We start from the raw sequence: 25,121 nt of genomic DNA, 5'->3' as shown, positions 1-25,121 counted from the left end.
TAAAATTAATGATGCTCATTAAAGACACATCAAACACCCAAAAAAAAACACCCTCTTAGAATGTTGCTTTAACACAAAACAGCGCGATTTCCGCTTTTCTCCTCTTAACATACGCAGCAACTTAAACTTTCAATCTGCTTCTGTATTTCCGCACCTCTTTTAGCGTCGCTATATAAAACAGCGTGACAGTACAGCTTGGACTCGATGTATGCCACATGCTGCACCGTATGGAATACAAAAGGATGCGGTGAAACGAAATCCCTCTTAGATAACATAAAAATAATAGGGGTGTTATGCAACCACCAGAGAAAATGTCTAAACCCACCACAAATGGAGCGTTTGTCTGTAAGAGAGAGACTAAGTCAGGATGTTTGTTGCTGTGAGATGGTGGCGACTGTGAAAAAAAGAGACTTTGATCAGCACAGCAGGTGGAGCCAGGGTGGACGGGATGTAACGCATTCTGCAAAGACTCAGCCTACGTCCATGTCACGTTTTCACACCTACACGGCGCCGCCTGTGCCGTCAGTCCTCTCCGAACACCTACGTGTCTGTTTATATCCGATCACATCTCCAGCGACAAAACCGAGGCTGAACCGCTGAAGCCAGGGGCGAATAAATGTGTCGTGATTCGCTATGAGACGGTGTTTGTGCTTCGCTCACGACGCGCTGCGCGCTTTAACGGAGCGAATCCCACCTCTGCGGAGATGCGTCTGTTTCCTCTGTTCCTGAGACAGACACCTGTGGGAGACTGCACCTCGTCAGAGGAAGTCCCGGACGCCTGATCGCTCTCCCCGTCTGACCCCATCTTTAGGTTCTCATGGACGATATCTGGATTAGAGGGAAGGAGGAAGAGAGGATGAGCGGCTGAGCGGGACAGACGGGGCAGGACAGGAGGAAAGGGCACAGGGCTCGGCACTGGCAGATGACTTCAGCAGGAAAGGAAAACAATCTGGGACGCTTTAACGAGCCGCTCCACCCCTGAACGCTGCTGTGCACACTACTGTACAGCAGCGTTCATATGTCTGACTGATTTTATTTGCTTTAGGGCCTCATGACACAAGCTCACACATCAGGCTGCTGAAACTAACTCGGGTTTCATACATAGACAGCGCTTCACCCTCCCCACTCTTCTGTTTACTTTAGGAAAAGGGATGAATTTAGGTGCCGCCTGTGGGTCGGGACACGTCCACGAGGGTGTTGGCAAGCGCAGAGTTGGGCACGTGCATCAAGACGATTGTCCCGATCTCAGCACACGTTTACATGTTGTTCCATTAAAACATAAGCGAGCTGTGTTTTTAGGGACCGTCAACAAATAAAAGCCGTCTTTAGACCCAACCAGTGTGTCGTTCTTACCGAGTCGGCTCCCGTTGCGAGGCATGGCCATGAGAGAGCCCAGGCCGCCTCCGATCACGCTCTGGGGCCGGCGCAGCGGCGGCTTTTTAAAGGAACCCGTGTACTGGTGCAGAAAGGAGTGGACGCTGTGGACAGAGGGGGGACGACCATTTCTGACTATGGGCTCTGTGGACAAACACAAAACATTTGTTAATGTCAGTTTTTCCACATTTCGAATCAACTGTGAGAATCTGATGTTTTAGCACAAGGCCCGAATATGAAATGTTGTGAAATCTTTCAAACCGTGCCGTAATTGAAACGCACACATTACGCAAGAGGTTTAAACTTAAATCCATTGACGCTTAGATTTATATCATGCAATTTCTATGATGTAGTAAGACGGTAAATTGCACGCTTAACAGGGGGGGAAATAGCACTCAAACAGCTCATTCCCCTCTAAAGTGACGTCCAAAACAACCTTTTTGCGTGTTCATGAAGGGCAGCAGGGGTTTCTGGGACTTCCTGTTGTTTAGAAGGAGGTTGTTCATCTTAAAAATAACACGTTGACTGGTATCAGCAGTATAGCAAGTATACAAGGTTACATAATTTAGCAGGCTGCCTTCTGATCAAAGCCTTAAGTACCAAAACCCTTGGATTTGAACTTTGGAAAATCAAAAGGTTAAAGGTTAAAGTCATTCCAGAATCTGGAACATAACTTTTGGACAAACGCCGGCTGTCACATAACCTCTTGGCAGAGAAACTAGTAAACAAGAAGAAAAAAAAAAAGCAGTCTACACTGCCCAGAACGTCGGCATGAATGAGGAAAATCATATTTCAATAAGATAAAGGCAAAAATCACTTCATACACACTGGTCCTAGGATAAACTGCCAAGAGGTTACGTCACCCTTCTGAACACACGTCCCACATTTCCACTTTTCCAAGATTACAGTTCACAAATGCAATTTTATTTAACCCCCTAATTCAATTGTCAGCACCAGGCGGCAGAGATCCAAACAGATAATGAGACCCCAGCTTGGGAACATTCAGTGCCCTCTTCTCTGAGCCGCAGATTAGTTCTCTTGTAGGAAAATCAGACATTTTCCTAGATTTCCTGCGACAATAAAAACATCAACAGCCTCGTCCTAACATCCAGCCCCTCCCGCCACCTCTCTCTTCCCTCCCTGCAGCTGCTGCCGGCCCGGGTCGCCAGTGTTGTGTAATCAGATCAGGACCAGAATGCCCCCCCCCCACCCCGGTTCAGATGGCATCTCATCTGGCTACTCCAGTCTGTCTCCACTCCTCTGAAATCCTCTCACACAGGATTCTGTGTCCCCGGTGCACGGAACAATCTGGCAGAACCTGGCGTTAATCACCACACAAAAAAGGCTTTACAAAGCCCGGTTAGTTCTCAGAGGGAGGTGGGGAGGAGATGAACAAGAGAGGTAAACTTTAAGAGGGTTTTTTTTCCCCCTTTTTAAATTTAAAAAAAAAAAGAAGGAGTAATGCATCAAGATGTTTGGCTGCTTTCAACTGGCCGTCCAAGTTGCTGTGGTAACTCCTGAAAGTTTCCAGATCCAGGGCGCCATGGCAACCGCGCACTGCGGTGGGCAGCTGCTGGCGTTCCCTGCAGAGTCTGCGAATATCAGCCGAGATAAGATGTGGTGTCGCTTTCCTTCCATTCCCACATCCCCAAGGCGGTAAACTGACGCGAATCCGGATCATTCGGGGCGAAACACCCTAAAACCGGGAGCGTCGCCTCCCTGGGATCATTGTTTCGTGGTATTCTGGGACCAGGTAGACGCTGCGGTGCGTCCTCCTACATTCAAATCACAGTATAAACGTACCGCTGTCCTTCAAGCCGTTCTCCTCGATGGTCATCTGCTCGGCGAGCTCGGACAGCGACTCGTCGATGGTGTGGCTGCCCCGCAGCGTCTGAGAAAGGCGCCGCTTGAACCTCTTCATCTTCTCCAGGGAGCTCTCGGGAAGGGGAGGCCTGTAGACAACAGAGCAACGTGATTCTCCCGCCGTGGCCCATGTGAGATAACCACAAGGGCAGCGTTTGTTTTAGCTGCCGAGTGATTCCGATGGACCTTGACGTTTCACTGACAGAATCCGGAATGTAAACTGGAAAAAAGAAGCCGTGTCAGTTTGTAACGTCTGAAGAGAGGCAGCCTGGAGGGCCCTGAACCCTGGCTTGTTTTAGGCCTATCTGCACTCCGACGCTAATTATGACTCCGCTCATTCCGCCACATTATTTTACATTCCTGACCCTGGAAAAACATGACGAGTCGCTGAGAGATTCTTGCGGGAGAGCCGGGCTGTAAAAGCAAACCCTAAAGCAGGGGGGGATTTGCTCCTGAATGGAGCGGGACCGGACCCGGCCGCGCTGATTCCACATCACACATTCCAGTCGCATTTACTGTGTGCATGGATCACTGACTGGGACAGCCAGCGACAGACCAGTATGTGACATCTGCGAGGAAAGGAAAAGGAAAATTTAGACTTTGGCAGGGGTGGGGGTGGGGGGGGGGCACCAGCCTCTCCCTCTGACTTACTCCAGAGATCATGACTCCACAACTACTGCAGATCTGGACAAGTGTCTGTCTGAGATGACGTTGAGGAGAGCCAGTCATGGAAACATCGCCCGAGGGCTCGCCGGCTGACGGCTACGAGCCGCTAACAGCATTTTGTATATCAAATAATTGCCCCAAAAACAAAAACAAAAAAAAAATACCAATGCTGCCAGAGTCATGCTGGGAAATGAATCACAAACAAGCTGTTAGATGTTTGCTTAGTTTAACAGCTTGTGACATATCTGCATGTAGATACATCGTCCTGGGCGCAGCTAGCTCAACGCTAAACCGCCCGACAACGTAGAAACAACAGTGTAGCCTGGTATTTGCAGAAGCGCGCTAGCTCCTTTGGTCCGTGACACGGCTGCACGACAGCTGTGCGGAACTTGAGATCCTGGCTCTGCTTCCTGGTTACTACTGTTAAAAAATCTGGCTCCGGATGACACCGGCGAGGCCGGATGGCGGCTTACGCATCTCGGTGGCAAGTGTGTTTGATGTTCCACTTGTTAAAACGCCTTGCTGGGTTTGCCGCCTGCCAACGGTGTTTGGCTTCTCTGAAATTATAACACACGAGTGTTGAGTCAAACTGAAAATAAAGAAAAGGGAACCAGAGCTCGCGTCAGCACTTGGACACACATCGATTGAACTGAGCGGATCTCACGGCCAGCACGATGACCTCCACTTCAGCCTAGTCAGAACATATTTCATTCATAATAATCTTGGCCCTTTATGTCCCTCTGCTTCTCCGAGTCGAGCGACAATCAGGCGAATTCCTCCGGGGATGCAAAATGGGGACTCCACTCGACTGTCACAGCAGCTTCGCGTCAGTCGTCGACTTCCGCACTCCTCCGCTTCGCCCTCCCTTCTGCTGTAGCTTGACGCAACATGAGAACGACTCCACTGCTCTGTGGAATTCACGTTAAACGGCGATTGTTCACCCATCGAGACGGTGGCGGTTAAAAACGGCTCGACTGTTTAATGCTGCTCCGTTGCGCAACACCTCTGATGTACACATAGAACAGGAAACCAGAAGAGAAACATTGATAAAACCCACATTTTGTCAGGTCCTGCCCACAATCTTCTCAAAAGCTGCTTGTATCTTCACCCTCAACAGGGCAAAAGTAAAAATACCATATGGCAAAGAGATGAAATAATCTACCACAACACAGGTTTGAGACCAAATGATCCACTACGACGATATGGCGTCAAATAGACAAAGGTGGTGGCATCTCATCCCATGGGAGGGGGGGGGATGGGGCTTTTGGGCATGATCTGTTCCCTGATCCTTTATCCCTGCTCCCCTCGGTCGGCTGGACGGGTCTGAGCCCCAGATCTGCTGGGAGGTTACCAGTATGGGGGTGGGGGGTGGGGGGGGGGGGGGGGGGGGGGGGGGGGTTGCCGCGCAGCTTCAATTCGAGATCCGTTGCCAGGACGACCACGCTGCTTTTTTTTTTTGTCCATGCTGAAAATGGTAGGAGACAGCACGCGTGCCAAAATCCAGCCTCAGCAACCCCAAACTGCCCCTCGTTCTGGCAGCTTCTCGAGCCCACCCCCGCCGGGACCAGGTCCCTTTATCTAATGATCAATACCTACAATAATGCAGCCGCGCGGCTCACGTGCACACTGGGACACCTCCAGCTGTGGAGCAAACTGTATTTTCCATCCCTTTGCCTGCTGATTGTACAGGAGGGTGGGGGGGCAGGAAGAGGCAGGAGGGATGAGGCATCTTCGCCGCTGCGAAGATGTTGATGACGACGGACAAAAGGAACGATGGGTAAGGTCAGAGTTCCAGCTGTGAGGGACAGCAACTCCACCCCCAGGCAGCCCGTTAATACAGCTCTCAGAGCATCTGGCCCACTTTCCCGGCGTTGCCATCACCCCACGGGGCCACTCGATTCTGGGCCACCAACAGGAGACGCAAGGTCAAAAACTCTCTGTAAACCCCCCCCCCCGGAATTCAAGAAACCACATAATGTCACTGCCTCTGTGAGAAGCTCCTAGAAACGGCCTTCCGCCCCTCCCCTGCCGCCCCCGCTCACAGAAGACGATGGTGAACAAGCGTGACTGCTGGCGTGATTCGGGGGTGAGCTCAGCGCCGCTTTTCTAAAGAGCAGCCCTTTTTCTCATCCTGGCCAAGACAATGAGGACAAGGGAGAAGAGCTGGCTCCATGAGAGGCTCTTCATAAAGGCGGCGTTGTGCAACGTTTCTTTTTTTTTTTCAGGAAGCAGGACGTGGCGTTGAGGGGAGCAGGACAACCAAACGTGCGCGTCTCTCGTGATGCAGCAGGTGACGAGGAACCCGGCGTCATGTGTTTTTTTTTTTTGCCACGCTCGTTGGCTTTGACTTCCTGCTCGTCGTCGACGGGGTGTGAGGCGATGCAAAGCAGCCCGTGAATCAACGCTGGCCAATTGAGACTGCTGCCGTGGCAACGGCAGCGTGAATGACAGGCCTGCACCCCCTTCTTTGTGTAAAAGTTCAGTCCAGGGCATCAAGAGGTGCTGTGGAAAGCTAAAGCCAATAAGAAACACATTAGCTTGGTTAGCATTACGGAAACAGCCATATTTAAGGGAACAAATAGGGAAAATACGAGGTAAAGTGCTTAAGTTAGCATCTCGCTTGTTAGCATCAGCATGTTGTCGAAGGATCAATCAATGGAATGCAGCGCTCCACACTTAAAGTTTACACATGGAACCTTGAGGAAAGGGTGTAAATACCACTGACAGACGTGAAAGAAAACGGACCGCTCAAACATCAATCTGAAAATAGAAGCTGTATGATTCAGAACGCCGTTTCAATTAGAAAACAAATCGTCCAATTAAGCCAAATATGCCGTAGCTAATGAATAGGGGTGAGCAGCAAAAATGAATTGTCAGAATTAAACCACAGCTGCGTAAACAACAGACAGATTCTGATACGGTCAGACAGGCAGCAGGTGACATTTCCCCATTTCAGATTATCAAGTCTGAATTTTGGAACCTTGGAGATACAAGATAGTCTCAATCTAATGAAGCTAAAAGGCAGCGAGATTGCCACTTCTCCAGGCTTCTCATTATGGAGATAATGGTGAACTGGACCTGGGCCTGCGTCACCTGGCCTCCGTTTATGAGCATTAGCGTCAGAGAGCAACTATTAGCCTCCCTCATCCCCGGCTTTCTGTGTTCCTCACAACAGATCTCGATATCCCCGCGTGGCTGTTTGAAAGGAATAATTGGCAACGGTGGTGACTAGCGGTTATCAGGATATCAGACGCGGCTTTCATGGTCGTTTCCCTCTGTGGATGTTTGGTGCCCTGCAGGTTCAGGAGGTACAAGGACAACTCATTCACAACAGGATAAATCATTACGCTTTTTAAAAGGAGCCCTGTGGAGGAACTTATTAGTGTCGCAGGTTTTAACTCCAATGGAAAACTGAAGATATATTTGAACACTTGAGTCACAAAAGGAGCCGGCGACTGCACCGCCTGGCCTGTAAATTCAATTTCCACGGGTTTAGCGTGGATTTTAATCGATCGGGGAGACCTTGACTGTGGATGTGGCGGCCTGTAATAATACTGCTGTGACGAACGTGTGTGCATGTGCTTCCAAATAAAGACTCAACAAGTGTTGGGAGAGTTCCTGAAAATCCTGCCAAGAGCACCGGGAAAAAGGCAACATTTGTCCCTCACCTGTTTCAGACTTTAATGCGGCGGATGACGACCCGCGTGCCTGCTCCGAATTGTTACTGTATAACTCAATCAAACAGGTTCTGGAGCCAGTTGGCTCGCCGGGCTGCACCAGGGTCCGGATTTAGGCTGAGACCAGCGGCCTTTGTCTTGGGGGGGGGGGGGTTTGCTTATAGGCCGAGCGTTTGTGTTAATGCAGCAGAAAAAAAGGGAGAGGAAGAGTTTGTATTCGGGGCTATCTATAGACAAGAGTGGTGCCTGTGACACGGCAGCTGCTCCCCAGAGATCCGTGACACGTTAACCTTCAGCCAGCTGTCCTGGATGCAGCTCCAACATGAGCTCACACACTCGGAGGGAGCGCGGGGCCCCCGCCAGCACCGGCGGAGAGAACGAAATCAAACGGTCAAACATATAGACGGCCGGCTCGACGCAATCATCGGTGCGCGTGCGCTCCCTCGCAGACATCTGATCTGCACAGGAGGGACCGCCTCCACGTGGCTACAGCTGTTAAACAGCAGGTCAGATTACCCTGCCACCATCACCACCCCCCCCCCCCCCACACACCACCCCCAAGCCCTTCACCAAGGGAACCAAAACATGTCAAACCAACACACGGGCATGTGCATCACTCCCTGCCTACCCCGGTTTATTTTAACCCCAGCGCCAACGTGCGACTGGCACATGCGAGCCACTCGGAGGGAACCGAAGAAGGTGCGACAACGGGCGTTTTCATTCACGCACCGGCGGCCTGGCTTTAAAATAGAGGCCCAAATCTTTCTGGAGATTAAAAAAACCACAATTTCAGCTGCGAACCAAAGCCTGTCAAAAGAAGTGTGGTCCTTTTTTAATACGACAAATAAAGGGCCAGCAAAGACTGCATGCATGGTTGTGAAATATTGCTTAATCATACACTCTATAAAAGAAAAGCCTGTGATCCACAGCAAAAGAATTCACGTCTGAGTCAGTTGACTTTCAACGAGGCTGTGCAGCATGTGTGACTCAACTGTGACGACAATAAATATGTGACTACTCCACGTTCTCAGGTTAATAAACTTCCTTTACCAAAGCGCTCCAGCCTTTCTAACCCATTTCTCAGCCATGCAAACAGAGGGTACAACCGTACACCAAAAAAAAAAAAGTGTTAATTGGGGTTTAATGTTCTAAGAAACTGCAGAATTCCCTGTGCAAGCAGGTTCCCCCCGCAGAGCCACGGCCTGGGGTTGGTGCAGGGAAAACAAGGAAAAGTTGAGACTGTTTTGACTGCCCGGTTGCAGAAGCTGGTACACTTGGCCTGGAAAAAAACTGGACCAGAAAGCGTGACGAAACATGGGTCAATGAATGTTTTGGTTTGCTCCGCTACAAGACGACACACGCAGCACTTCCTTTTACAACCGGTCCCAGTCGGCCAACTGGTTGTGCTGGTAGCACGAAGAGGTTGGACCGAGGGCGACGCCGTTTACCAGCCCGGACCGAGTTCCACCATTCAGCCATGCTGCACGCACTTAACCCGTCGGTTTGTTTTAGTCAACAGGGCAATCCACCGGTGAATGGAGCAGGCTGAATAGCTCACACAAGCGGCTGCATTCACCCGGGGGGCGGCGTGAACATTAACATTGTTAAGCTGGGTTTGTGTCGGCGCAGGGGGGTGCAAATGCTTCTAGCGTATGCAGGGCTCTAACGGACGGGGCTGAATCCGCCGAAGCTGCGACCGAAAAGCGAAGGGGTGTCTCACCAGAAACGATGAGCGTTGCTCCGACCCGACTCCCCGACCTCGGAGCTTCTTCTCAGGCCGGATGCCGTCTTTCCCTCCCTGCTTCTTCTTTGTGGTTTCCGACGCGATGGTAGCTACTTTCTTGCTCTTCGGTGTCGCCTATAACCGCGGGCTCGTAGTCCCCGGCATCGCGGCGTCGTTTACTGACGGCAAAGTTGTACTCCCGCGGCAAAGTGGTGGGTTTTGTCGGTCTTAGAGACCATGGCAGTGGGGAGACGCTGCTGGTGGCTACCGCTTTGATAATGTGTCCTCTGCCCGCTGACGCTGCCTGCCACCACAGCCTTGTCACCAAAATCTCCGCGGGGAAATAGCGCCACCCCATGGCCGGCGCTGGGAGCGCAGGGGGCGGGCCTCCGGCGGTGCCCTCTAGCGCCCTCTGCTGGGAGACACTGCTCATGCAGCACCTCGCTGATTTATATACATGTCTAGCAAAGAGAATAACGGGTAGAAATAAAAGATAAATAAGATCAAACCATCCTCTCCAAATACTGGGACTCTTCATTTTACAAAAAGCTTAGGTTTGATTCAGAATGTCTATTGGGTCAACTTTTGTTTTTCATGAGCAAACATGCTACACGCCCGCAAGTTTACTCTCACTCCCTGGTGCAGGAATTCCTCTGCCGAGGTTCACCCTGCCAAACACTTAAAACATTCAGTCTTTACTGGGACACTGCCAAAACTCAGGTGGGAAAACATCCCCTAGCAAACACAAGGCCGCATATTTTTCTCTTTTTTGGAGAGGCAGAGGTAGCATTTTGAGGACCCTCACTGTATCTGCAACAGACACAGGGAGAATCCTGGATCAATCGCCATCAATCAGGGGAAACAATGTTGGTGTTTGAATTAATTAGAGTTTATTTATTTGTACATCAACAAAACTTAAATTATTATCACTCAAGTTCAAAATATACATACAGAGAAATATCACTAAATTGATAGATTGATTGGTAAAATTATAAAGAGCCTCAGATGTTGCCTTCGTTTGAGATGCAATCAATCCCACCCTCTCCTCCTGTTGATATTCCTCCAGAGTCCTGACCACACCTCTTGGAGACACCTCTCCCTCCTAGTCTTCCTGTCCATCTCAGTCCAGACGCGACGCAAAAATGGCCCGGACGTATGCCACCCTCCTGGCTCTCCTCGCTGTGTATATTACACTTTTCTGTGAGTCTGTAGATCATTTCAGATGGCGCAGGATCTTATTATGTCACGGAGAGGAAAGTGTTTGCTCTAAATTCAAGCCACTGTCTTTTGTCCATGGACGCAGCCTCCCCAGAGGGGACACACTCTGCAGCTGTGCCCCAGAGCACAGGCGGCCAGAGGGACCCATCAGGTGAGCAGCGTCCTCGTTGTCGCATCTCTGCCCCCTTAAGTTCTGTCAGCTGACCCTCCCTCTGCAGGTCCTCTGAAGATGATCTTCATGAAGGAGTCCGAAGCTTCAACCTTCTTCCGAAGGCGCAGCAGAAGAGGCCTCAAGTCCCAGGACGAGATTAATGGTGAGTTTACACCACTCTGGAGATGTTTTACTAAACACACAGGACTTTCTAAAAGAAAAAAACCCCACTAATTTCTTAACAGTCTCAACAGAAATGACTCAATCCGGTTTCAAAAGCTGCAACAGAGGAAATTTATGTATTTTCCCAAGCTCATCAGCTCAGCGTTAGATCACCATTACTGATGACAAATTTTCAAAAATATTCCAGTTTGCTGTTATCCAAGCAGGTTAAAGGTTACATTTGTTTACTTCTCTGAACTCGTGAATACAGTGGTCACATTTTAGAAGGCAAAAACAAATCTGCTTAGGAAATGAGACGAATCCAGTAAAGGTTGATGCAGCTTTCAAACTAACGTGATCCTGGGAGAAATCCTCTCGGACCATAAAAACATCCCATATTAACGCTATAAAACTATGCTGAGTTCGCGCAAAACAAGGAGAAAAGTAAAAACCTGAGCCAAAGAAGAGTCAAAGTTCTGGTGAAACTGTTTTAAATTTTACATTAAATGATCAGAATTGTTATGACAGCTTGAGAACCTCAGCAGAGACAGGTTTCTGGAGTCCCGGGGCAGCCTGGAGCTCACTCACACTCTGTCTCTCACTCACACACACACACACACACACACTGCGCCAGCCATCCAGCGAGTGATTAAGCAGCATGAGTTGTGTAACCTGTCATTGGAGACACCGACGATGCCGAGTTCAAAAGGAATAGGAAAGGCCATCGACGGGAGGGGAAAAGTCTGATGAGCGAGTGGGTGAGCGGCCGGGAGGTGAGTGCAGAATGTTCCAGCACACAGACAGAGAAGAGTCACAGAAAAAGGCAGTAAAACATTAAGAAAGAAGGAACAGGCTTGATGATGAGGAGCCCGTTTGGAAGCGCACAATGTCACTCACTGTTTAAGGAGGTTGGACTCATCCGGCCCTCGATGCTCTCCATTAAAGACAACGCAACACGGGTGTTTCCATCATTCCCCAGCTCAGCTAACGTCTATGTGACTCATTACCTCATTAACTCGCCGTGTTCTTGCGTGCTGGCAGCCGAGCAGAGGCAGGTTCTGGCTGCAGACGAGCGGAGGAGAGAGTTCCACGAGGAGAAGAGGAAGAAGTTCGAGAGCCACGCCGAGGAGGAGCACGACGGTGGGCCAGCGCCGACAGGGTTCAGCCGAGGTCCTCCAGACCACCGGCTCACCAAAATGCTTCTGTTTCAGAGCAAGACGAGAGGACCAGCGAGAGCACCGAACAGTGGAGGGAGTTCCACTACGATGGGATGTATCCTCCCCACGAGTACAACCGCCACCACACCTGAGACGCAGGTGGAGGCTTCAGTCACACTGCTGCAGTTTTCCCTTCGTTAAAGTCGACTTTACGAAATCACTACTCACAGTGACACTCAAAAACACAATAGCCCCCAAAATATTTTCAGAATGGATGAATGATCCCTAAAGCAGGTGGAAACTTGGCTCCTGGCGACTTTATTATTAACATTTTTCTTCAGAAATGACCTCAGCACGAGCCGCTGACCAAACTGAATGGAATTTGATTTATTCCTCTGTGCAAAGCAATGATTGGAATCCATGCATGGAATCCTCTCACTCAAAGAGGCAGCAACACCGGCAGAATAGTCTTATTTTTCTTTAATACATAAATTTCTACAACTCTGAAGCACATTTCTGGAACAATATGTAATACATGCAAACCAAGGGGCTCTCAACACGTCATATGTAGCTTTCCCTTTTCTGTTCTCGGGAGGATCAAAATATAGGGAAGACACAAATAAACATCCAAGTATCAAGCATGTGTGCCGTTGTGATTTGTACATCAAGTTATAGAAGCTCAATATCAATATTTGCCACACCTTTGGATCGCGTCGACACGGCGATGTGGGCGTGTGGAGATCAAGTGTTCTTTCGTTTTCCCGTGAAAGTCGAGTGACGGAAACCTCGTACAGAAGCACGACTGGGAAAACACGGAGCCCTTCTCTGGTTCCTCGGAGCGAGTGTGGGAGAGGAGGAAGAGTCTTGCTGCTAAATTCAACAGGCCGGTATGAAAGCACAGTGATTTTGGGGGGGAACAGAAAGAAAAAGGAGGGAGTGAGCCACTTCAGGAGCAGAAGCAGAGCACGATAATACGAAGACCCGACTGTACACCACCCATCAGACGGCTTCCCACTGGGAGAAGACCAGGTACATTTGCATTCATGTGTCATTTTACAAGTTTTAAAAGTTTTCAGACGAGAATGTGCACTTTACTGACAGCCACTTGGTTTAGATCCCAACACAATGATTCAAGGTTTTTTCAAAGGGTTGCGTTTGAGGTTCGTTACTCTTGTGCGGTCAGTAGCCGTGGTGGTGAAGAAGGAAACTCTCCCGATGGCACATTAGAGTCACTCAGCAGAGTCAGACCACCGAGGGCGGTTTTGGTTAACTTCAGGTCAGAGGGCATCCCTGAGAACAACAGCAACGACACACCGTCGCCCTCCTGTGGTGCAGGAGGGCTTCACAATCACAAATAATCTTTTTTTTTTTAAAAAAACCCTGCACCTCTTCTTCCCCACCCACTTCATCCGCTTTACGATTGAATCAAATCACACATTTAAACAAGTGTTTTCTTACAAAAAAAACCCCACACACTGTAAGAAAATAAATAATCCAATAGGGCAGGTCCTTGAAAGCCCACCGTCCTGCTCGCGCTTGTGCACGTTGAAACAAGGAGGAAACACACAGTCTTACCCTGCGAGCCGTTGCAGCAAATACCACAGCAAATTAGCGAGAAGTCCAGAGTGCAGATGATGTCACGATTATTTCACCACAGCTTTGAAGCTTGCAATTGACTCCACTCCACAGCTCACTGCAGGATATTTACACAGGGCATGCACCAGGGCGTCCTCGCGCGAAGCCGCTCCACAGTACAGGTAGCAGCAGGTAAAGAGTTCCCTTTTAGTGTGGCACTTCGAGCAGCTGCCGGTTGGTGGCTCAGCTGAACATGGCTTCCACAATCGCAGCTCCCGTCAGCGCTTCCAGGTCCGCGCGGCGCCGGGGGAAGAGGCAGGGGCGGCCCAGAGCTGTGCTGAGCCGCCCGCAAAAGGAACTGAGCCAAAACTTCTCAAATTCCTCCCGCGGTTTGGCTGAAACCCGATGGGAGGGACGCGGGATGGGCAAGTTGGGGCGACGGCATCGAGCCGCCACGAGCGGGATGATCTCATCCCGTCTCAGAGCTCCGTGGTCTCCCAGCTTACCTCCCGCGGAACCTGGCGTCATTTAGTCCCAGTATGGATCACGGTCACCGTGGAGGGGCGAGGGCGCGCCGGCTCATCCGCCGCGGGGCGGTCCTCTCGCACAGGTGAGGGTTCGTCCGAGTCCTGGTCGAACGCTTTGACGGCGGAGGGCAAAGGAGCGATGGGAGGACCTGTGGGAGAGGCACGAGAGCCAAGTTTACATTCAGCTGTTCCAGAGTCATCGTTGAGATTTGGGTGGTTTTTACAGCATGGCTGAAGGCTTTAGAAGTCTGAAAAAGTGTCTATTTATAGCAGATGAAGCCCCAGCTCTCCGCAGAAGGTTGGAGTCTGGCCGTAAATCTGCATGTTAATAAACACGGTCCTTTAAACCATCGCCAGGAACAGACTTAACACTAAATCATGACTCGATTCCTACTGGGACAACTTTTCTTTTCAAGCTGGTTGCGAGTTAATTTGGGTTTGCAATCAGCCCGTTTAAATAATCGTTTTTACTTTTGCCTGGCGGTTTACAATTTTATCGGAAAGTTCTAACAAACAAAGATCTTAACCTCCATTAAAAGGCCCGTGACCACATGGCTCCTGTCAGGACGCTGTTTATTTTGCTAAAAAGTGAGCTCTCAAGTGCTTTTTAAACAATTAGCCGAAGGGAGACGGCCGCAGAGCGAAAGGTGTTTACATCCACAGGCAGCTGTGAAGTGTCACTCACAGTCGGTCAGGGAGAGCGGCGCACAGTCCACGGACTGGCTCTTGGCTGGGGGGCGGCTCTGTGGGTTGGAGGTGGCGCTGGCGCTGTGGATGTTGCTGCTGCCGAAGCTGGTGCCCAGCTGCAGGCGCCTCATGTGGCGAATCACGGCCGTTGCATTAAAAGCTTGCTGCAACGACAGAGAGCAGAGAGGCAGGTGACACGGCAGCCCGCGCGACCGCTGATGTCGCCTTTAAGGTGTGTCTGGTGACGCTCACCCTCCATTTGCTTTTGGCAAAGTTTTTCCGCATCTGCCGGCTGACCGATTCGTGGATGTTCTTGCAGAGAGCCGTGTCTCCGGCAATCCTGAAACATTCAAGAGGCGTCCTTTTTAGATGGCGGAAACCCCGAATGGACGCACGCGAACGCAGCAGCCAGATGATCGATGTTGTGTGTTACACCTGGGGAAAACACCTGCCGTTTTCCTGTTTGCTTTCATTCCGCTCCCACACTCTCCCTTCATCATAATATCTCTGCAGAAAACTTTGCCAGGGAAAGCCATTTCTCCGTGTTATGTTGCCCCTTGTCGGTGTGAAAGCCACATATTTATGTCAAAATGACCACCTGCCCCGGTCCCAGATGGCCCATTACTGGCTAACAAACCCATTTCTATTGGCCACCTCAGCCGCAGCCTGAAGCCCAGGCCGACTCGCTCTTGTTAGCCGTGGCTCAGGCCTGGGAAGACATCCTAATTGTTCATTAAAGCTTCCATGTTTTTAAAGGCTCCTTCAGCCCACCATCCACTAATTGGCAGCCATTTATTCAGCAGATTTCTCTCTGAGGGCCAGCAGCGCCGAGCAGAGGTGGGCTTCGTGGCTTGGATCCATGGCGACAGATGACAGTGGGTGGAAAACGCTCTACATGACAAATGCGTGAGCACAGCAATCTGCGTCATACTGCTGTTTAATCACACCAACATGTGCCTTCCTGTGATTGTTTAGCTGTGGTTAGCTTCTCACCAAGGGTGCTGAAGAGCCTGGTCACATGTGAATCTCATCTCTGGGTTCTTCTCCATTAGATGGCTGATGAAGTCTTTGGCTGAGGACACACAAAGGTCAACTTGCAATTGACATGTGAAATAGTTTTAACATAAGATGTTAACGGGAGAACACCATAGAGGGCGCACGATGACTCAAACAGCACTGAATTTTATATTTGTTTAGGCATTTCTGATGCTTTTAGTGTAAAATATATCATGGTCACAGACTAAAAGGTGTAATCTGTGTTTAAAATGCAAATGTTGGTGCTGACAGTGATGTATTTCCACCCCAGGAGTCACCAAATTTGGCCCATTTTAAGGGACATCCAGATGCTAACGGCGATTCATTTTCATTAGGTGTGAATGCCAACACTGTGCAGGCAGCAGGATAGGATGAAAATCAGATAACTCTGATACTGTTTCACTTTAAGACGTGCCGGACTGCGTATCAAAACCACCAACATATGGAAAAACCAGAAGGTTTCATTATTTTGTCCCATCTCACCTGAGTCCGATATGTCGTCCCAGTACGGGGCGTCAAACTCATAGTCGGCCTTGAGGATTTGCTCAAACAGCTTGGAATCGTTCTCGTCATAGAAAGGTGGGTAACCGCACAGCCTGAGAAGATGAAGAGCGCCGATTACAAACCCAGGAGTCTTTATGAGTCCCATCAATCGGCTGATGCCAGACAGTTCAACCCAGATCTAAAAGGATTTCCTCTGGCATGATTTCATTCACCGCCTGTGGGGTTTTTTCCACATTCATCCACAACAGGCGGAAGGTTCAGGGGGATTATAGACGCTACATAAATATGATGAGCAGAAGCGGGGGACAAACAATCTATTCACACAGTTTTCTCTGTATCAAGGCACAACATGTTCTGTATGGCCTACCAAGCACAACATTGGTTCTTATTTGGTGGTTTCGCTTATACTGGATACCAGTAATCAGACTATACTGTCAGTACACAGTACAAATCAGTTGCAGTCTAAATAGTTTAGCCTTTCATATTTGGAATAAACAGGAAATGACGTGCATGCTTGATCTCAAAGACGCCATCATTATCCTGATCAAAGGTCTGGATTTGGAGCTGAATGATTCCAGCCCGGCAGAGACACACACACACACACGCGTGTCTGCAGCTGTTACTGCAGATATTTGCATGTACGGCGGGGAGAGCTGCGGGACCATAAATGCACGATGGCATGCGTTAAAACACCAGGTGAGATGCGATAAGCGAGCCAGCTGGGAGGATGTGAAGAAGTCCTGAGGTTTGCTCTGATAATTAAAAAACAGCTTCATTAACATCAGCGACGGAAGGGGACACTCACAGGATGTAGGCGATCACTCCGATGGACCAGCAGTCCACCGCTTTGCTGTAGGGCTTCTGAGCTAAAACCTCAGGGGCTGTAAGAATTTAAGAAGATGGTTAGAAAACTGGTAAATCCACGGCAGCTTTTGACGACATGCGAAGGCTGGAGAGCAGCGTGAATGCCTCCAGACAGCCGAGGTCATCCTCCAGCAGATTAGATCAGATCATGTTTAGCCAACTAATGGATCTAATTAGACGAGAGGAAGTTTCCCACCAAAGCCAGACCTCAGGCGGCAACCTCACCCACGTATCCTGGAGTCCCGCAGGCGGTGGCCATCACGTCGCCTGTTCCCTCCATCTTCGACAAGCCAAAGTCGCTGATCATGATCTTTGACTCATCGTCGGGACTGAAGTAGAGGAGATTCTCAGGCTGAAAATAAGAGAAAAGCCCAGCCGTATCAGCCTCCTCTCCCAATTACACAGACTCACAGTCAGCTCAATCACACGTCTGCACCTTCAGATCTCGGTGCACGATGCCCATGGAGTGCAGGTAGTTCACCGCATCCAAAACCTGCCTGATGAGCCGGCTGGCATCCATCTCTGTGTAGAAGCCTTTCTCCACGATGCGGTCGAACAGCTCACCTCCAGACACCCTGTTAGCACACACGGAGACTGGCTGCAGACCGCTTACAGCTATTCCCCAGTTACAACTGGTAAGAGTAAAAAGCCCCAATATGAGACGGATTCATCATAAATTAACTGGAGCAACTGACTCATCCAGGCTCCAACGTATTTGCAGCACAGCAGGGTGCAGCTGAATGGCCAGTGAGGATTACATGGATTTGAGGGCAGCAGGAAACAACAATCAGTGTCCATTCACCGACTTGGCGGAACCAAAAGAAGAAAATTAGGTGAATGTGACTAAAGGGCTCCGAAAAGGTTAGCAGAAGTAGAATCGCTGCAGACTGAAAAGGCAAAAATGAAAGGAAGCAAAGTGATCCACTTAGGAGGAACGCCGCTCCGAGACGAGACGTATTCGAGACAGAGGAGGAAAAAACAAGCTGTCAAACTGTGAGCAGAGCTGAAGAAACTGCGTGTGACTGGGTTCTCTACTTACAGCTGCATTATGAGGTATAGGTAGTTGGAGCTTTCGTAGATGTCCTCCAGAGCTACGATGTTCTCGTGCTTTATCCTGGAGAGCCAGAACAGAAAACAGACTTCACCATTTAAAAAAAAACTGCTTTTGATGTGAACTGTTCACAAAAGTGTTGCAGCACTCTGCCTGTGCGCATTCGGTCTTTATATCGACAGATGATGTTTCGTGCAGGGGATAAAAACCTTTTGTGTGCAGCGGAGAGCATTGCGTTTCTCCGGTAATCAATGAGTCACGATTCAGCAGCCCCTGTAAGCCGGAGCTCCTGAAGAAAACACTATAGGATGGGTCACGGCGCCGGGAGCCTGTGTCCAGGCAACCGGCGGCGGGGGTTTTAATATTAAACCCTTGAAGGAAATGCAGATGGAGGACGGTGGCTGAAAGGAGAAGCCTGGGTGGGACAGGAGGAGGCGGTTAAGGTCTGAAAAGACCAAACGGCCTTTGCCACTTCCAGAGGATGGATCCAAGAGCAGATGACGAGAGGAGCGGCAACAACACCCACCAGCTGAGTGAGTGATAATTGAGAATCTCCAGGGAGTTATTACCCATCAGGTTGTGGGGGAGGGTAGCGTGTCAGCCGTCACCTGATGGAAATTTGGCCCGTGTGTTAGTTTACCTTTTCTGACCCCATAAAACGGATTTAATACCCTACGGTGCACATCATGTGGCTCCAAATACCAGCTAAGGCCGGCCTCTGTGTGTATGGGTGCGCGTCAGAGAGCTAAAATGGTGGATGGATGACATTTGACAAGGCAGAGTGATTTTGACTCAGGCAAGGTTCTCTGGTGATGCAACAGGGCGGTGACCCTTGCAGAACCTGGAGTTCTATCAGCACCCACCTCCGCAGCACAGCGATCTCGTTTTCTATGCTCGTCTCCTTCCCCTTTAGCGCCTTTTTGGGGATGCACTTGATTGCGACCATCTTCTCCGTGACCTTTTCCTGAGCCATCACCACCTCCGAAAAGGCGCCGCTGTGAAGGGAAAAGAGAGAAAACACCCCGGCTTTACGTGCACTCAGAGTAATATTGACACAGAAAATCTTTATCACCGGCAAGTGGGTAGGAGGCACTCAGAGGCGGACGGGCGAGAGTACACAAACAGCATATTGTGAATATTTACTGAGAACGGCCAAAGTTGCCGACCGCGGCTGACAGCTTTTTCGTGTTGGCTTATGCTGGGCGCTCGTGCGCACCCACCAGCACGGCAAACACTTTTAAAAGCTCTAAAAAACAACCATTTAGGATGGCAGATAGCGTGTGCGACTCAACCATCTGTCTCCATACGTGAGAGAACCTTTAAAAACAAATACAGAATTAAGGGAGTATTTGCTCAAGCAATCTGCATCAGTTGCTATGATACCGCAGCCAGTCCACCTTAATAAACCCCGGCGCACAGACAGCATGGCTGCTCTTTATCCACCATGCTTTCGTTGCACACCTTCCCTGCCACCGTTTCCCTGTTACATGTTGACTTTATCCCAAAAAAATAACAGTAATAAAAACTAAAATCATCTGTCATGAAATCGCAGATCAGTTCCTGTTGTCGGTGCAGGAGGTCAAACACTTTATTCTTCTTGATGACAAAGTAGAAACCAATTTGCTCTCTTTCCTACACCTGCCTGACATATACAATATCATAACCCTTAAAATAGCGATTGACATCTAATACAGCCACCTTTAATGAGGATAAATGTTAATGGCGGGGAAAAAACGTGAAGCAATGCATCTATATTTATCCACGCACGTCTAAATTTGTCCACGCAGCCTTAACAAGTGGCGCTGACAGCCAGCTTCAAAATGTCCGTTACGTTCTCAAAGCGTAATGAGTTCCTCCGTGATGAGTAGATTCTAAACTCGGCGCCGCTCACAGCGCTAAGTCCCACTGAGGCCATCAAATCCACACTAATCCCCTCACTCCGCTATTACTCGGGAGGGGGAGGGTCAGCAAGAGCCACAGACACACTACCTGAGCCTCGCCCTGGGGGCGGCGAGGTGGAACCTAACTGGAGTAGAGCTCCCGGAGCCATTGTCCCTCCGACTTTGACCTCACGCGCACGATGTGGCACAAATGTAAATGCGACGGTTTGTGGCCGGTGCCGTACATCCTGGTTTATTACCAGCATTATCATCATATGATGCTGCTGCGAGGATGCTGAGCACCGTTCCTACACGCGACCGGTTCGCACAGTCGCGTGGAAGTCCGTTATGCCCCCACCAGCACGCCCAGCCTGTCGTGCAACTCGCCGAGCCTGTCGTGCAATTCAAAGCACGCCTGCAGCGGGAGCCGCGAGCCGAGGGGAAACCACAGGAAATGCGTTAACCCTCCCCCTCGCTATTGTAACGTAAGTTCACCAGCAACATCACTTCCTGTGAATGACAACGTGAACACGAGCCTCCGAATTTCCACACTGTCGCCGCAGGAAGTGTGAGATCATTCGACCTTGCAGGAGACGCAGCCGACGATGATCAGCTGGATGATGACTGGAATTCTGGGGTGCTTTAATCTCCCCTCCAGACAAGATATGAAAACCCTGGAAAAGGTTCCTGGCCCGGTGTCGTGCTCAGCACAATCGCAGCTGTGAGTCACTCGCCTCAGCACCAGCTGAAGTTCACGTTCTTCCTCAGAGCTCTCGACGGGTGACACGATGAGCCCTGTGTGACAGTCTGCAGTCACCCAACACCGCCGCCACCGCCGCCATGCCAGAGAAGGCCAAGTGAAACCGGCTGACTAATGCGGACCACGGAGGTGTGATGTTCTTTGTGTCAAACCCACACTCGGTGCTGCAGATGCAAATGCGGCTCCGCATCAAGCATCATCCTTCAGGCCTGTGGCTGACCTTCCTCAAACACCATCAAATCCAATTTCATCGACAAGCGACGAAGCCCTTTTCTTATATGGAGGCCACGGGGGGGGGGGGTTGGAGCCGGTTACTGGCGCTCACAGGATGTGCAGGTGTTCGGTTGCTGCTGAGTAATCACACCCAATCATCTTGTGTAAGATGCATTACAGCCACCCGTTACACAACATATGGGACGGACACGTAATCCGAGTCTGTCCACCAACGACGACCATCCTAACAGTTGTCCTCTGAATGATATGCGGCGACACTTGCACGCTGAAGCATGCCGCCAAAACCACAATGAGCTGCTGTTTGCATCGTCCCATGACCACAGCTCGGTCTTCGTTAAAAGCACCAAGGCAGCAGTGGGCATGGGTCACCATTGGACTCAGCCCAACGCTGCGGCGAAGCAGGTAAAAAAAAAAACAACTTTGCCAACACAAAAAGACTTTGCTGTACCTGCTGCCAGGCAACTGCAGCTGAAACCTTCACAGAGGAAGGAAGTATACGTGAGAATCTCTCCTTGGGCTGCAGGCAGGCCGTGACGCTCTGCAGAGCTCTGCTCTGCTGCTGGACTCAGTGGTCCATTATGGCCTGGGTCACGTTTGCAGGTTCCGTCTCTGCGTGATGAAGCTGTGACATTTGAGGCTTGAATAAGGCGCACACACCTCGAGTTTAAACTCCGCCGCACGGGCGTGATCTGACTCATCTGTGTGGTATTTTCCCCACACTTTCCAGGCTCCCAGCACCATTTTTTTTTCCTCTCCCCCCACTCTGCCTTTTCATGCATTAAGCGACGCCGATCTGGAGCTGCAGAGTGAAATCAGCTCCAACAATGCGAAGAAAGAACGCCATCCAACCGCTTCCGCAGCACCCGCGGCTAAAGTTGGGCACCATTAGCGAACAGCCAGCTGGATGCGGGGCCACTTTTCGAGCTCTACTCGACAGTCAGCGGAGAGAATGACGCCGCGGCTTTATGGAAATGTGCGAGGAAGACTGTCTGCAGATGAGCCCGTCAATTATTTTAAAAAGCTGATCGCTGCTTCCCCAGTTCCCCAGATTGATGAAATAATGGTGCCATTTGTCCAAATTACGGTCAACGGGAAAATTGTTTCCTCCCACTGCCCACGTAGCTGGAGGACAGCGGTGGTGGGAGTAGATGGTGTCTTCTTCAGTGGGAGCAGCTAAAGATTTCCATTGTCCTAGTTGCCTAGCTGCCATTTCCAGTGCACCAAGGACTTATCTGGTCTCAGCAAAAGCTGCGTTTGCAGGAAAAGATCAATGCAAAGAGGCTGCAGATCACGGCCAGGAAAGGCTCCGTCACAGCAGCGGTCAGGTTGAAAACCTATTGCAGAGGCCTGTTGTATAATTGAGATCCAATTTTTTCCAAATAGGACTCCCCCCCCCCCCCCCCCCCCCCCCCCCCCCCCCCTTTTTATTGGCAAAGCGAGCGGCTTCTCGGGTAAGGGGACAACCGGAATGAGCCAGCTGGAACTAAGGCCCGCTTGGCTCGTCATCATGCAGAATTTTGGGAATACGTGAAAAATCGATGGTTATAAAACCAATATCAGAGCAGGCTGTTTGTATTTACAACCCTGACCCCACAGGAAGTGAAGCAGCTCGCAGTCGGGTTACTAAATTTACTTCCGCAAAGTATCAGCGGCTTAAGAAGCTGAAATTAGCCGCAAGACAAGTAGCGTTGAAGCAGGAGGGCTGGCTTTGGTGACCAAGAACACATTAGCTCCAACAGCTACTGGAGGAAAGATGTATGTCCGAAGGCTTGCTTGCCACAGCTGCAGGCCCCTACCGATACCCGATCAATCATCAGTCCTCGTCGTGCTCCGGCCTTGCCTGTCTCCCTTTGTACGATGTTCACAAAGCCCTGCGTTTACATTTATTTTATTTAAAAGAAGAGGGGGTTGGAAGTTAGCAAAGGAGATGTTTAAAGCAGGATCCGGTGAGCCAGACGGGGATTTTTTGTTTAGACTATACTAATATTCACAGTTTTGTTGAAGTTCTGGCCGATCCTGAGGAAAGATTACCCAAGCGAAAAAGAAAAGAACTGGCTAAAGAACAGAAGAACGCCGAGACGGAGCGAAAATATGAGTCAGGCTCTGTTGTGCGTTCAACATGTGGAGAGGGAGCACGGCCAGATTCAAAAACCAGACTGATGTGTGTGTTGTATTTACAGACAGGCCGTCCTTTAGCCGTCGGCTGGAGCGGAGGACAATAAAACCAATGTTTCTCCATGAAAGGTAGGGATTATTCTGAGACTCGTGCATTAAAGACAAAACTTTAGGTCAAAGCTGACATTGCAAGTCTGGAACCAGCCACATCGGGTTTGGAAGAGCTCAAAAATAGAGCGCTTACTGACCGACTGTCGTGCTCTTGCGAGGTCCAAGGCGCCCTTGTGGCACCATTTTGATCAGGAAGCTAAAAAAAAGAAGCCTCAGCAGATGAATTTGCATCTCTTCCAGAGCTACAGGGAGCTTCTCCAGCGGATCTTCCTGTTGTAAACGCAGCTGCGTGATGAAGACATACACGGGTCGGGCTCCTGGAGGTGTATCGGGTTTTATCGGGGCCAAACAGATGCGCCCTGGCTCGTGGGCGACCAATTCGTGTTCGATTGCAGATAGTGTGGATGGCAGTGATTCACTGGTGTTAAGCAGAGGCTCTTCACACACAGGGAGGCCTCGGGGGGGGGAACTAGAGCCTGCAGGTAGGAGCGTTCCGCCATGTGTCACACAGCAGCCGGGCGGCTGCACAGCAATGCTCCCGTCCACATTTATCCGATCCAGCATCTCAGGAACAAACAGCCACGGAACAAAAGCAGTACACGAAAGAAGCCACCTTTATGCGGGTTTTTCCAACCTTGCTAGAAAACAACGGAGGCTCGACGACTTTCTGAGCGAAGGGAAAAGGAAACAAAAGTGAAATTGCCTTCCCCTGTGTGTCTTTAGAAGACTGAAGACGGATCCGAAGACGGAGAGGTTTGCCCGGTCAGGGAACATTCCTTTAGTAACTTAAAGAAAGGAAGTGGAGTCGGCTACGCAGACCAAAATAAGCTCTGGAATCTGACTTCTCTACGCTTCCAAACACAGAAAACACGCACAAAAACAGCCCAGAAAGGGGAGAAATCAGGAGAAATCGGGGGTGTCTCCAAACTCAGACCCAACTTTCCATCTCAGATCTGATCTTCGGCGTGTAAATAAAGAAACCCAGCCTAAGAATGTGACAATATCATTCATCTGGGGGCTGGCTGCATCATGTGAAACGGGCCCCGCTGTTGTTAAAGAGTTGTGTTGTGCTAAATAAATGGCTGCCAGCTGCAGAAACACGCTGCAGCGGGTTTGTGAATGAGCTGTGACATTATGACCCAGAACCTGCACAGCCCCGTTCTGACAGACAGACATCTGCGGGTTCGAGCTCCTTTTCTGGGGAATATTAAGTTGAAAAGGGCCCCGTTTCTCTGTCCCCGTTCATTCAACAGCTGTCAGGCTGCTTCCGAGACCACAACCAGCCGCCTCATTGTTTTCTGCCCCTCGCGTCCAGTTTCGCGTCGCGCACCGGCTCCGGTAATCTGATTACTTACGTCCCCAGCACTTCCTTGAAGTCAAATATCTTCTTGATGTCATCGACGTGTTTTTTCCAAGATCCATCGCCGGACTCGCCGTTTTCTTTCGCCATTTCGCACCGGGGCTGGTGGTGCTGCCGGTGGGAGGGAGGGGAAGCCGAGACGGTGCCGGAGGACCAGTGGTCTCACCCAGACCGACAAGAAAGAGGAAAAAGAAATGCAGAAAAGTGCACTTGTGTTTTCCTCCGGAGGCTCCCCGGGCGTGTGCGTGTGCGTGTCAGCGCTTCCTCAGCCCCATGCAGGCAGCCAGGCGAGCCGGAGCGCAGGAGCTTCGTCCTACCCCGAGAGGTTATTTGACTAATCTGTTTGACGTAGCGGATCCCGACGCTGAGCTTCCCCGCTGCTCGGATCACGGGGGAACACAGGCTCTCCTCCTCCTCCTCCTCCTCT

The 25,121-nt window shown here is 50.3% G+C and overlaps 3 protein-coding genes across 3 annotated transcripts in view; 1 reads left to right on the top strand and 2 right to left on the bottom strand.

Annotated features, from left to right (window-relative positions):
* Nucleotides 1–9,636, bottom strand: part of LOC101077109 (cyclin-dependent kinase 17) — a 16,104-nt gene extending 6,468 nt beyond the window's left edge. The window contains exons 1-4 of the mRNA XM_003967511.3: nt 9,301–9,636; nt 3,178–3,326; nt 1,354–1,518; nt 695–828 (exon numbers count right to left, since the gene is read on the bottom strand). Of these exons, the coding sequence (XP_003967560.1) occupies nt 695–828; nt 1,354–1,518; nt 3,178–3,295 (417 nt within the window). The 5' untranslated portion in view covers nt 3,296–3,326; nt 9,301–9,636. The remainder of the gene's footprint in view (nt 1–694; nt 829–1,353; nt 1,519–3,177; nt 3,327–9,300) is intronic.
* Nucleotides 8,964–12,625, top strand: ucmab (upper zone of growth plate and cartilage matrix associated b). Its single transcript, XM_003967652.3, has 6 exons — nt 8,964–9,081; nt 10,370–10,503; nt 10,607–10,672; nt 10,740–10,835; nt 11,876–11,974; nt 12,046–12,625. The coding sequence occupies exons 2-6, from the start codon at nt 10,446–10,448 to the stop codon at nt 12,141–12,143; spliced, it is 417 nt and encodes a 138-aa protein (XP_003967701.2). The 5' UTR covers nt 8,964–9,081; nt 10,370–10,445; the 3' UTR covers nt 12,144–12,625.
* Nucleotides 12,457–25,121, bottom strand: camk1db (calcium/calmodulin-dependent protein kinase 1Db). Its single transcript, XM_003967651.3, has 11 exons — nt 24,690–25,121; nt 19,098–19,229; nt 18,223–18,297; nt 17,620–17,758; nt 17,409–17,535; nt 17,125–17,200; nt 16,299–16,411; nt 15,774–15,852; nt 15,033–15,120; nt 14,779–14,944; nt 12,457–14,242 (listed from the first exon to the last, which is right to left on the bottom strand). The coding sequence occupies exons 1-11, from the start codon at nt 24,782–24,784 to the stop codon at nt 14,091–14,093; spliced, it is 1,242 nt and encodes a 413-aa protein (XP_003967700.1). The 5' UTR covers nt 24,785–25,121; the 3' UTR covers nt 12,457–14,090.

This window comes from Takifugu rubripes, chromosome 9 (genome assembly GCF_901000725.2).
Source record: "Takifugu rubripes chromosome 9, fTakRub1.2, whole genome shotgun sequence".
Classification (NCBI taxonomy): domain Eukaryota; kingdom Metazoa; phylum Chordata; class Actinopteri; order Tetraodontiformes; family Tetraodontidae; genus Takifugu; species Takifugu rubripes.
This window is presented reverse-complemented; position numbering and strand designations above follow the sequence as displayed.

Coding starts and splice junctions, on each gene's coding strand:
- ucmab (XM_003967652.3), top strand. CDS start 10,446: ATGGCCCGGACGTATGCCACCCTCCTGGCTCTCCTCGCTGTGTATATT. Junction 10,504..10,606: donor TGTGTATATTACACTTTTCT/GTGAGTCTGTAG, acceptor CCATGGACGCAG/CCTCCCCAGAGGGGACACAC. Junction 10,836..11,875: donor GTCCCAGGACGAGATTAATG/GTGAGTTTACAC, acceptor GCGTGCTGGCAG/CCGAGCAGAGGCAGGTTCTG.
- camk1db (XM_003967651.3), bottom strand. CDS start 24,784: ATGGCGAAAGAAAACGGCGAGTCCGGCGATGGATCTTGGAAAAAACAC. Junction 16,412..17,124: donor GGAGTGATCGCCTACATCCT/GTGAGTGTCCCC, acceptor TCATCTTCTCAG/GCTGTGCGGTTACCCACCTT. Junction 15,853..16,298: donor GGACGACATATCGGACTCAG/GTGAGATGGGAC, acceptor GTGTGTCCTCAG/CCAAAGACTTCATCAGCCAT.